Source organism: Phacochoerus africanus, chromosome 2 (genome assembly GCF_016906955.1).
Source record: "Phacochoerus africanus isolate WHEZ1 chromosome 2, ROS_Pafr_v1, whole genome shotgun sequence".
In the NCBI taxonomy this organism is placed as follows: domain Eukaryota; kingdom Metazoa; phylum Chordata; class Mammalia; order Artiodactyla; family Suidae; genus Phacochoerus; species Phacochoerus africanus.
The window spans coordinates 267597645-267609649 of record NC_062545.1 but is presented as its reverse complement, the minus strand read 5'-3'; the positions used below and the strand labels follow the sequence as shown (position 1 = coordinate 267609649).

Genomic DNA, 12005 nt, shown 5'->3' with positions numbered 1-12005 from the left:
TTTTTAAAAAGAACAACAAAGTTGGAGGACTCACAGACCTGATATGAAGACCATAAAGCTACAGTAATTAAGACAGTGTGGTCCCGGCCTAAGAACAGACAGGTACATCAATAAAGTAGACACAGAATCGAGGAGACCCATACTTACAGGGTCAGCTGGTTTTTGATAAAGAGGCCAAAGTGATTCAATGGGGAAAGTTTAGCAACCTGCTCAAGGTCAAAGAACTCAAATGCAATGGAGCCAGAATTCAAATCCCAGCAGGTGAGCCCCTGAGTCTGGGCCCATCATCCTCAGGTGACACTGTCTCAATGCAGAGGGCGACCATGCCAGAGGGCATTCGAATGGGGTCCTCTCAGCCCTGAGCGGTGGTGCCTTGCCGGGTTCTCTCTCAGCTTCAGCACCCATGTCAGGTCTGGGCACTACTCCCACTTCATAGAGGAGAAAGCTTGGATGGGGGATCACCTAGGGACTCAGTGGCTGACTAGGGATTTCTTCATAGATGCCGTGTAACAAGTAACAAAAGAGACAGGCGAGGAATAACAAAAGTGATATAAAATCAATTGGAAATACAAAGAGGGTTCTGAAATTCTATAGGCCACATATCAGAGCTTTCTCTGGATGCAGAAAGAGTGAACAGGCATGAAGATCTTTCAACAATCTGACTCCCTGGAGTTCCCCTTGTGGTTCAGCGGAAATGAATCCGACTAGCACCCATGAGGATGCAGGTTTGATCCCTGGCTCGCACAGTGGGTTAAGTATCCAGCACTGCAGAGTTCCCATTGTGGCTCAGTGGTTAATGAATCCGACTAGGAACCATGAGGTTGTGGGTTCGATCCCTGGCCTTGCTCAGTGGGTTAAGGATCTGGCATTGCCTTGAGCTGTCATGTAGGTTGCAGATGCAGCTGGGATCTGGCGTTGCTGTGCCTCTGGCGTAGGCCAGCAGCTACAGCTCCGATTAGACCCCTAGCCTGGGAACCTCCATATGCTGCGGGTGTAGCCCTATAAAAGACAATGACAAAAAGATGCTCCTGGTTTAGATTCCCGGCTCTGCTTCTTCCTGGGTGCCTTCAGCTTTCTGAATCTCAAGTTTCATGATTGTTAAAAAGCAAAACAAAACAAAACAAATCCCCCATCCATAAATGGGGCTCATGCTGGCATCCTTACAAGGCTGAGGTAAGGATAAGAGATTAGAGTTCAGCAAAGTGCTTAGCACAGAGCCTGTCACATAGCGTAACAACAAATGGGAATTCATATTATTTCCACTATTTCTCACTTCTGATATCAGGAATGTAACCTAATTCTTTGACTTCCGTGTCAAGCTAGGACAACTTGAAATAAGGCTTACACTCTTTAGAGGCAGAGGCAGGCTCCAAGAACCAAAGAAGTCTATGTCCACCTGAAACTAGTGGTATGTCAACATTATTTCTGGGCCTCTCTGACTGGCAAATGCAAAAGCTCAAACTGAAAACCCACTGGAATTTTAGCTGAAGTTGCCTCAATATAATTTCATCGTAGAATACAAAGCTCTGGTTCAGGACCCCTTCTCTTCTTTTTCACCTCCTTTCTGTACGGTCTACAGCTGCTAGGAGAGCCAGGAGAGAGGCCGGCTTCAGTAATCACCCTCTCAGTGTACACCCTCCTCCCTGCACTCACTTGGCAGAAATGCCTGAGCAGGTAGGGAATGATTCACTTAGTGTTTCCACAAAGAAGATGAGAGAGGATGCTGAAGACCTGCCCCCAGGGAGCAAACTCCAACCTAAGGAGCAGGCTGTGATAAAACAAAAAGCAGTGAGAGGAGTTCCTGTCTCGGCTCAGCAGTGAATGAACCCAACTAGTGTCCATGAGGACCTGGGTTCAACACCTTGCCTTGCTCTGTGGGTTAAGGATCTGGTGTCACCCTGAGCTGTGGTGTATATAACAGACATGGCTTGGATCTGGTGTCACTGTGGCTCTGGCATAGGCCGGCGGCTACAGCTCTGATTCGACCCCTAGCCTGGGAACCTCCATATGCTGCAGGTGCAGCCCTAAAAAGGCAAAAAAAGAAAAAGTAGTGAGAGCTCCAGGTTCTGGTTACTGAGGGCTAGTGACCTTGAAACATCCTTCCTGCAAAAACTAGAAAAAGAAGTCTTGCCAGTTACCTGCAGCTATTTGTGTCGGACAATCAGACAAGCAGAGGGAGCCAACACACTGGGTTTGATTCTTGTATTTGGTGGTGATTTTCATGTACATCAAATTATGTTTCTCAATACAGTCTGGGACAAAGCTATATAATCCCACCTCCCCACACTTTACTCTACCTGAAAGTAGAGTAGCTGGTATCAGGACCCACATTTGTTCAAAATTTTACTCCATTATTCCACTTCTAAAGAGAAGCAATAAGAAGCAGCAGATAACTGCCACCTCTCTTTTCATCTGACATTTGAACCACTCTGAGAATCAAAGGGAGGCAAAGACTATCAAAGAAATACAGTAGTACGATATATATATATATATATACATATATATACACACACACACACACACACACACACACATATTTTGTGTGTGTGTGTGTGTGTGTGTGTGTGTGTGTGTGTCTTTTTGCCTTTTCTAGGGCCGCTCCCTCGGCATATGGAGGTTCCCAGGCTAGGGGTCGAATCGGAGGTTGCAGTCGCCGGCCTACGCCAGAGCCATAGCAACACAGGATCTGAGCTGTGCCTGCAACCTACACCACAGCTCAGGGCAACACCAGATCCTAAACCTACTGAGCAGGGCCGGTAGGGCCAGGGATCGAACCTGCAACCTCATGGTTCCTAGTCAGATTCGTTAACCACTGTGCCACGACGGGAACTCCAGCAGTACGATATTTTCATACATGTTTGGTGGATATCAAGGACCCTGTGAAGGTCATAGATCCTATGGGTTCAATATGTTATGTTAAGTCCCCCTGTAAATCCTCAAGGGCCTACCTCCAGAGCCTTAGAAAAAATCAATAAGCAGAAAAGTAATCTTAGGAGCCAGACATGGAAATCTAAGTCCAGGGTTGGCAAATTCCGTCTGAGTGCCAAATCCAGCCTGCCAGGTATTCTCATAAATAAAGTCTTATTGGAACACATTCGTCTATTGCCTGTCTACAGCTATTGGCCACTTCCGCACCAATGGCAGAGTTACAGGTGCAACGGAGACCATACGGCCCGGCCCACAAAGCCTGACATATTTGCTATCTACTCCTTTGCAGAAAAAGTTTGCCAACCTCTGATCTAAACCATGAACGAGAGAGTGCACTTCTTCCAAGGGAAGCCTGTAGTAGAGAGAGTGGACAAACAGCCTTCCAGGACTGCCGTCCTCTCAGACTTCTTAAGATTAGGAGAAGTAAAGAAAAAGAGATCATCTGCCAAGAGTGATTCCTCATGAAACCACAAGCTGTGGAGGCACTGGGCTTTATTACAACTGGTAATGCTTACCCAACAGGCACACGATATGCAGGATGACAAAATCTGTCCTTGTCTTAGGGTAAGTTAAGGAAATTGTAACGATTAAAGGTTATTTCTAATTATATCATCAAACAAACTTTATTTTGTTTGAGTTCTGTGAAAAATGTCCTTGGTAGTCTGATAGGGATTGCACTGAATCTGCAGATTGCCTTAGGTAGTATAGTCATTTTGATAGTATTGACTCCTCAAGTCCCAGAGCATGGTATGTCTTTCCATCTGTTTGTGTCATCTTTGATTTCTTTCATCAGCATCTTATAGTTTTCAGAATACAGGTCTCTTTTCTCTTTAGGCAGGTTTATTCCTAATTTTTTTTTAAGCATTTAAAAATTTAATTTTTAAAATTTAATTTTATTAATTAATTAATATGGAGGTTCCCAGGTTAGGGGTCTAATCGGAACTGTAGCCGCCAGCCTACGCCAGAGCCACAGCAACATGGGATCCGAGCCACATCTGCAACCTACACCACAGCTCACGGCAACACGAGATCCTTAACCCACTGAGCAAGGCCAGGGATCGAACCCGCAACCTCATGGATGCCAGTTGGGTTCGTTAACCACTGAGCCATGATGGGAACTCCTATTCCTAATTATAACAGCAAAAATTCACCAAAAGGTCTTGCAATCTAAAAGTGCCTAGAAAGGCGTTCAGGGACCACATGTATAATGAGAGAAGAATGGGGTAAGGAGGGCTTAATAAGACAGTCGATGATCCCTGAAGGAAGGGAGGGAGGGTAGCAGTGACATCATAAGAGGGAAACTTTGCAGGTACCTACCTAGAACAACAAACACTAAAATTCTAGGATTTCCCTTGATTGAGAGAGAGGTGTTTCAATACACGCGCCCCTTCAGACAAGCTAGACTTACGTTATCCAGGTCCTTTCGGAGTGCAATCTTGCTGGTCACCAGCTCATGGGCCAGGTCATCATTTTCCTGTTCCAACCTCATGTTAGCTTCTTGGAGACGCCTATTCTCCCTCTGATGGGTAGAAAGAAACCAGTTACAGACATATAAAAATCAGATGGAAATGACAACTTCTCAGGGTTAACCCTCAAAACTAACTGCTAGGTCCTACGGGAATCACGGGCGACGTGGCTGGTCCAAACATGCTACCAAACACCAATTTCCTCCGTTCTATCTCCACGGAGAAATACTTAACAGACTCAAGTGACTCAAGCAGCTACTTCTTATTAACTGTGACAAAAGCCCTCTGAACTGTAACCAACTAGGCAGCTGGTTTGAAGCAAAACAGATCTTGCTTTCTCATTTGCAAACTCGAACTGAAATTGGAATCTAGAAAAAGGGAAACTGAATTTTAAAAAGAACTCCCTAAAGCTAGTTACGGGCACAATTATAGGAAATGAAAGGGTGTTTCACATCACCCAGGCCATAAACAAACGAACCTCAAATCGCTCAATGGGGTCTTCTTGTTGGGCCTGTTGTTCCCTCATGGTGTGATATTCTTTTTCATACTTTTTCAACTTCTTCTGACTGATCTGTAGGATAAAGCACAGCACACAGTGAAAAATATCAGAAAGGGGTGAGTGCTTCAGAGTCTGCACTGAAGACCAAGACCCCTCCTGACCGGGGTAGCCCCAGGTACTATGGAAGTGGTATTTCCTGCACGTCTGCCCAAGACCTCAAATTCTTGCCCAATGACTACTGTGTCCAGAGGTCTGTTGGGGATCACTGGTTCCTGACGTTTTTACCACGAGTGTCAGGATGAACAGCTAACAGATAAGCCCTCCCACCTGAGTCCTAGGTCTAACTGTCCATCATCATGTTCCTCCTCCTCGTGCACCATTTTCTTCAGCACATCCCAGCACTGCTTTAAATCTGTGACCTCACGACACCTCTAAAGGTACGGTATTAGTATCTTCATCCTACAGGCAAGTTAACTGAGGTATAAGGAAGTGACAGAACCTGACCAAAATCACTCAGGTAGGGACTGACAGATCCAGGATTTGAGCCCAGGCAGCTAGATGCCACCCCTAGTCCAAGCTGTAGCCACCTCACTATCCTACCACCTACCACTTTCCTCTCTACTAGCACCTTCTGTGCTGCTTCAGCCAGGCTCAATTCTCTCCGCCCCAAAACACAGTTCTGCTGAGCATTCCACTGAGCTGCTCATCCATCAAACTACTGTCCTCCTAATCTCAAGCTTTTTCTTACCAACCACTGTAAACTACTACACTGCTAACTCACAAATCTGACTTTCAGCCCCAGTTCCAGGTTAATTAGGAATCTCGGAGCTAAACTAATCCAAATGCCTTATTTTATAAAGGAAAAAAGCTGAGACCTGGAAAGGGGATGGGACAGGCCAAGATCTGCAGCACGGTGGTGTCAGCGCCTCCAATTCCTGGTCCATCAGTCCCTTTCCGTCTTATTCAAGCTGCCTGGTGTTCCTCTCCCACTGACTCTGTGGACACCTGCCCTTGTCGGGCTGTTGCAGGTCTGCCTCAAACAGCATATCCCTGGAGTTTGGCTGCTGCCCAAGGGGAGGCATCCAGGAACCTAACAGCACTGTGCCCTGGCTGTAGTCTCAAGAAAGATGCCCATTAAACACTTGGGCTGAGGCCACAGCTAGAAAGGGACATCCCTAAACCTAGATCGTCTGTGGTTTAAGGCCAACGTCAGGGTAAACATTTATTCTGCATGTCAGTGATTCACAAAGAAAGCATCTAAGTAAAATATCTGTGTGATTGGTAAATTTATAAACAATCATCACAGATCAATAGTAGAGGAACAGAAAATAAATGAGGCTTGAGGGCAGCAAACACTTCCTCCAAGTATGCGTTGCTGAGAGTCTATAAATGACAAGGCAGTGTGGGGAATAAGGCTCCCCCTAGTGCTTTATTAAAAAAAAAAAAAAAAAGAATTGACCCCCAAACCCTATACAACATTCTCACGAATCTTCAGGATTCTTCAACTTTGCATTCTCATGCTGGGGTTAAGGAAGATTGAACACTTCCCCCCGATAAACATGAATTTTCAAAAGCTAATTATGAAATAACTTCTTCTACATTTCATTATCCACTGCAAATGGCTCATTCTCAGAGCCAAAGGGCCAATTCTCTCTCAGCACTGTAACTGCAGTTAGTGTATAATGAGTGTCCAATAAATGCCAGACCCTTTACAGATGCTACCTTGTTTGGTTCTTAAACTTTTGAGACAGGATATGGGCATTTCTTTATGCGTTGCCTATGTTTTCCAAGTTTCCTGCATTGTGTATGAATTATTTTTATAATTAACAAAATGAATGCTTTTTAAAATAAATTCCCCTAATCTGGGCTTGTCTAAGACAGAGCTCCTCTTATTTCTCTGCACAGAGCTTGCTGGTCCAGATTTCTGATTTCTTTCCCAGCTCAAGCCTGCCTTCCCAGTTCTCAGTCTCACTTGTTCTCTCTCTCTCTCCCCTTTCCTGCCTCCCTTAAAGGTCTTACCCCTCAACTCCATCACAACCAAAAAGTAAACAAGCGCACCGCTGCTGATAGTGGGTTCACAGCTGATCCTGACCTCCAGAGCATGTGGCTGCATACCAGAGCCAACCTGTTGTCTACCTCTGGGGCAGAGAGCCCGTGAAAAAGACTGACGCCCGATACCTGAATAAGGACCGAGAGGTTTCAGAAGCAATTCAAGTGTCCTTGTGAGGCTGCACCCAGGACAGACCAGCACCCCTGGGCCTGCCTATTCCATTATCAGTGCCTTCTCCAGGTCAGAACCATGTCTCATTCATTGCTGTCCCTGCCCAGGCACAGAAAGATTGCCCAGAAATGCTTGCTAAGTTCACGAGAAAGGATCCCCTCTTTTGCATCGTTCTTTCTTCTAAATGGAAATGGAAACCAAAGCAAACATACACTGCAAGCCCGGTCCTCTGCCTGCACCCTGCACCTGGATCACTCTTATCCACCTTTCAGACCAGAGCTCCACTGTCACTTCTTTAGTGAACCCTTCCCTGACACCCAATTCCCCCATCAGCCTAGGTCTTTTGTTATATATTCTCAAAGCATCAAGCCAAATCCTCCATGGCATCTGTCCAAGTTCACAATCATTTATTTATATGCTTACTTGATTGTCTGTCTTCCCACTAGGAAAGAGGCCATAACTGTTTTGCTTACCACCATATTTCTAGTGACTAGCTCAATGCCTGGAACATAATCAAAATTTAATCATCAAATGTTGAACAAATCAAAGCAAAAGGGCTTCCTTTTAACCTAATAAGGATGCAAGCAGAGATATCTATTTATCTAATAGTTGAGCCCCACTATGTTCAGTGCTCTTTGCCAGGCGTTAATGACACAAAGATGTACCCAGATCATGATATGCAAACTCCACAAGGGCAGCGACTATTAAGCACTGTGAAATTCCTAATGCTTGGCACAAAATAAGCCTGAAAATACTAAACAAAGTGACATAGTCCCCAATTCTTAAAAGCTCAAGGTTCATTTTGTCTCTCTCTTATTTATGCCACTGAAATTTTAGTTGAATTCAAAAAGAATGGAAGCTATGGAGTCAGCCCGGAGCTCTGAATCACACCCGTTGCTGGCTGACTCCTATTGGAAAGTTACGGAAATCACAGCTTCACACACAGAGGGATTTCTGCCCTCAAAATAAGATTAAATTTGAAATCTGCTCTATTTAAATGTACTTTCTAATGTATTAGAAAAAAAATTCTAATAATTTCCTGGGATAAGACTGACTTTATAATTTAGGTAAAACCAATTTTATGCCTCTTTACAATTAGTACAGTGGTTCTTAACATGGAGACAAAACCACTTAGAATGTCCCTAAGAGCCATGGCTCCCCCCCCCCGACACACAAAAAAGCCACAGAAGCTGACTCCACCCCCACCTACCCCCAGCAATAAAACATTCTACATACCATTTCAGAGGGCTCATGGGCTCCCTGAGGCCCATCCATAGTCCCAGGTTAAAGAAACCCTGAATTAGAGAGAAGGTGGAGACTTGGAACATGCCAGTTTGATACTTTGGTAGAAGTAAAAATTTACTGTAGAACACCTCTCCCTTGGGCACTCACTTGGCATTAGTCTGCCACAGAAATTGGATAGTGTTCTCTCCTAAAAAATGTGCTACTTGCTCTGAGAAAGCTGGCCCCGGTCAGCCCCTGCAACAGGCAGGGATGTCCTGACCCACAAGGATGAAGAAAGAGTGAGAGAGACTGCTGGCCTGGGTGGGAGTGAGGTAGTACCACCTGCCACTAAGCGCTTGGAGAGACCAAGGCTCGAGTCCTGGCTCCGACGACGATTTTAGCGTGTGACTGAGTGCAAGCCGCCTTTCTCTCTGCCTCGGGGCCCTCATCTGTGAAAACCCCAACAGTCCTTACGATGACTGCTGTTACGAGGATCACACGATATAAAACACATTATACAGAGCTAAGAAGAGCACCTGGCACACAGGTACTCTGAGAGGTCTTTCTAACAAAGAGTGGCTACAACATTATTATTTTCTGCATTCTTGCCCTGAATCAGAGACAGAGCCATCCTCTGAACATGTGCTGTGAACAATGAGTTATTTAACAAAATCCATGTAATACAGAAGACAGGGAACAGGTTGCTGACTCGAAGTTAGGCTTAAAAACCTTGCAACGGTCAGAACTCCTGCTAGGCTGGACTCAAAGACAGTCCACGGCAGATGGAAGGCTCAATGTTAGCAGCTGCGTGGGGCTGGGTTGAAGTATGTTGTGTGGGTGAGTGGGTGGGCAGGAAGAGGTCTGGTACATTGAGAGCCTGACCCCAAAGTCATTGTCAAATCAAGAAATCTGACACAGGTGTATCCCACTTTTTTAGTTAGTGACTAAAAGAACTTGAGATTTACAGAAGAGTTTCAAAATAATAAGCTACCTCTACACCTACTATCTTCTTTAATCCTCAGACCAACTTTCTTTTTTTCTTTTTTTTTTTGTCTTTTTGCTATTTCTTGGGCTGCTCTGGCGGCATATGGAGGTTCCCAGGCTAGGGGTTGAATCGGAGCAGTAGCCGCCGGTCTACACCAGAGCCACAGCAACGCGGGATCTGAGCCGCGTCTGCAACCTACACCACAGCTCACGGCAACGCCAGATCGTTAACCCACTGAGCAAGGGCAGGGGCCGAACCCGCAACCTCATGGTTCCTAGTCGGATTCGTTAACCACTGCGCCACGACGGGAACTCCAGACCAACTTTCTGAGATGGGTTTATCACCCTCACTCTACTGGGGAACTGAAATCTAGATAGATAAACTTATTTATCTAAAGTCAAGGATCCCAGTTTGTTCAATGGCAGTGCCAACACAAGAATGCAAAACTGGGGTGATCCTTCTTTCTTATCCATCTCTGTAGCATGCTAGTACTGAGCACAGTTCTTGGCATGTAAGACAATCTACAAATTCTTGCTGATTTGAACTGACTCAAAGAAAGCAGATGCTTGGGTAGAGAAGATCAAAACTGGCAGGCCAAAAGAGCACTGGTGTATGAAGGATGATGAGAACAATTATCAGAAGAGCAGCAGCTATTTTAAAGGCATCATCTGATTTCTCTCTCTACAATGTGACTGTGTTAACATACCTTGGGTCACACGGCAGAGGCAGAGCTGGGGTTAGAGCCAAGGTCTGGCAAGGCCTGCACTTATAACCAACCACTTAAAACAAATCAACATTCTATTTAATTTCTGATTCTTTTTATTTAATGTTCAAATAGTTCAGACTCAGACTCTCTCAAAGATTACTAAATGAAATTAGGCATCCTTTTTCTACCATCAGAACATTTTTCCAAAATGCAAGAAGCAAATTAGTAGCAGAGGTCTCAAACACAGATAAGGACCAAGGGAGAGGAACTTACTAAAAGGAGAAGGGAAACTTCCCATTGTGGCTCAACGGGTTAAGAATCCGAGAGAGTGTCCCTAAGGAGGTGGGTTCGATCCCTGGCCTTGCTCAGTGGGTTAAGGATCCAGTGTTGCTGCAGGCTGTGGCCCAGATCTGGCATTGCTGTGGCTGTGGCGTAGGCCAGCAGCTATAGTTTCGATTCGACCCTGGATACTTCCATATGCCATGGGTGTGGTAGAAAGAACAGAAAAGAAAAATGAAGAGAAAAGAAATAAAAATATATTGAAAAATTAAATAAAACAAGAAGGTGGTGACCACTGCTACCCTTGCAAGAACCAGCAAAGTTGGGGTTCAATGCAAAGAGTATCCATTCTCATGAAGCTTTCTCATGAAATCTAATTCTCCAAGGAAGGAACAAGCAAAGAAGTAAACTCAGTCTGGTCTAGTCATAAGGAAAACGGAGCTCAGCTACAGTAAACAGAGTAAGTTTCATCACTGACAGAAACTGAGTCACCCATGATTATACCACAAACATCATCACAAACGGACTAATAAAAAGTGGCTCTTACCCCATTCATTCAGTCCCTCAGGCACAGTAAAGCACAATGATGATAAGCACTGACTTTGGAGTGTGAAATTCCTGGGCTCTAATCTCAACTCATTTACTAACTTTGTACCCTCTGGGAATTTTCTTTAATTCTCTAAGCTTCAGTATACACATCTATAAAATGACCTCGTATGGTTACTCTAAGGATTAATTCACTATGTGCAGACACTATGCAAGCTTCTGTGAACGTATCAAGAAATAAGACTGATGAAGTCACTACAAACACAGAGCTTAAAACCCTAACACACACTAATTACACCAAGGATTTGAGCAGAGAAGGAAGTTCAAATAACTGCTGCTTTTAGCTCATGAATTAAAAACATGTCCCGAGGGCAAACATCCCCAAATGCCCGGTTTTCTGTTTCTCCAAATAGCTAACATGGTTAGAATTACATTAATTGAGACATACTGCTATTTGCTTTTTGTAATATCTTTTCTTACAGGTAGTTTGAAGTCTAGCAATTCACTTTATGTTTGAAATAACACATTTCAATGATGTAATGGTTCAGAAATTCTATTTCACCTTAGGCAGGATTCTACGACCAAAGGGTCAATTCTTCAGATTTGATCTAAGAAACTCACTGAGCCATCTCTTTTAGCATGGTTCCTGATTCTCCTAAACCAGCCTCACAGATCAGACTTGTTTTCAAAAATCCCTGTACAGACATAAAAACAGTTGTTCTCACATATTTCTTGAGATAAAAATTTCAAAGCCCTAATTAATTTTTCTCACTTCCCCCACTAAAGATGATACATGGCGCAGTTCTGAATATGAAAGGATTGTGGGGCTCCTAGGAACATTCGAAATCTCCTGGGACAATCTGTTTAAAGTGAAATTCCTTTTAGATCTTACATCTCAGGTCACCCCATAGAAAGAGAGAAACGCAATGGACAGCTAAATAAGTTTCAATGCATGTTGTTAAATCTTAGATTAAGAGCAAGGGATCTAAAACTCCTCAAGGGAAAAAACAATTAACTAAGGAAAAAGAAGAAGGAGAGAAGTAAAAGGGCTGAAAGGAGAGAAAACAGAGGCCAGCACAGATGGATACAGGGAAAGATTTATGGAGAAGAAGTAGTCACGGGGTACTGAGAGAAACACAGACCTTCGGGGC

At 44.3% G+C, this 12005-nt stretch overlaps 1 protein-coding gene across 3 annotated transcripts in view; it reads right to left on the bottom strand.

Moving 5' to 3' along the window:
• Positions 1-12005, bottom strand: part of RABGAP1 (RAB GTPase activating protein 1) — a 176067-nt gene that overhangs the window by 16463 nt on the left and 147599 nt on the right. For 2 of the 3 annotated variants that reach the window (XM_047768348.1, XM_047768349.1), the window contains 2 exons: positions 4873-4965; positions 4337-4447 (listed from right to left, as the gene is read on the bottom strand). In XM_047768348.1, coding sequence (XP_047624304.1) covers positions 4337-4447; positions 4873-4965 — 204 coding nt within the window. Of the gene's footprint in view, positions 1-4336; positions 4448-4872; positions 4966-8350; positions 8405-12005 lie in introns of those variants that run through there. The other variant, XM_047768350.1, reaches the window with a different exon arrangement.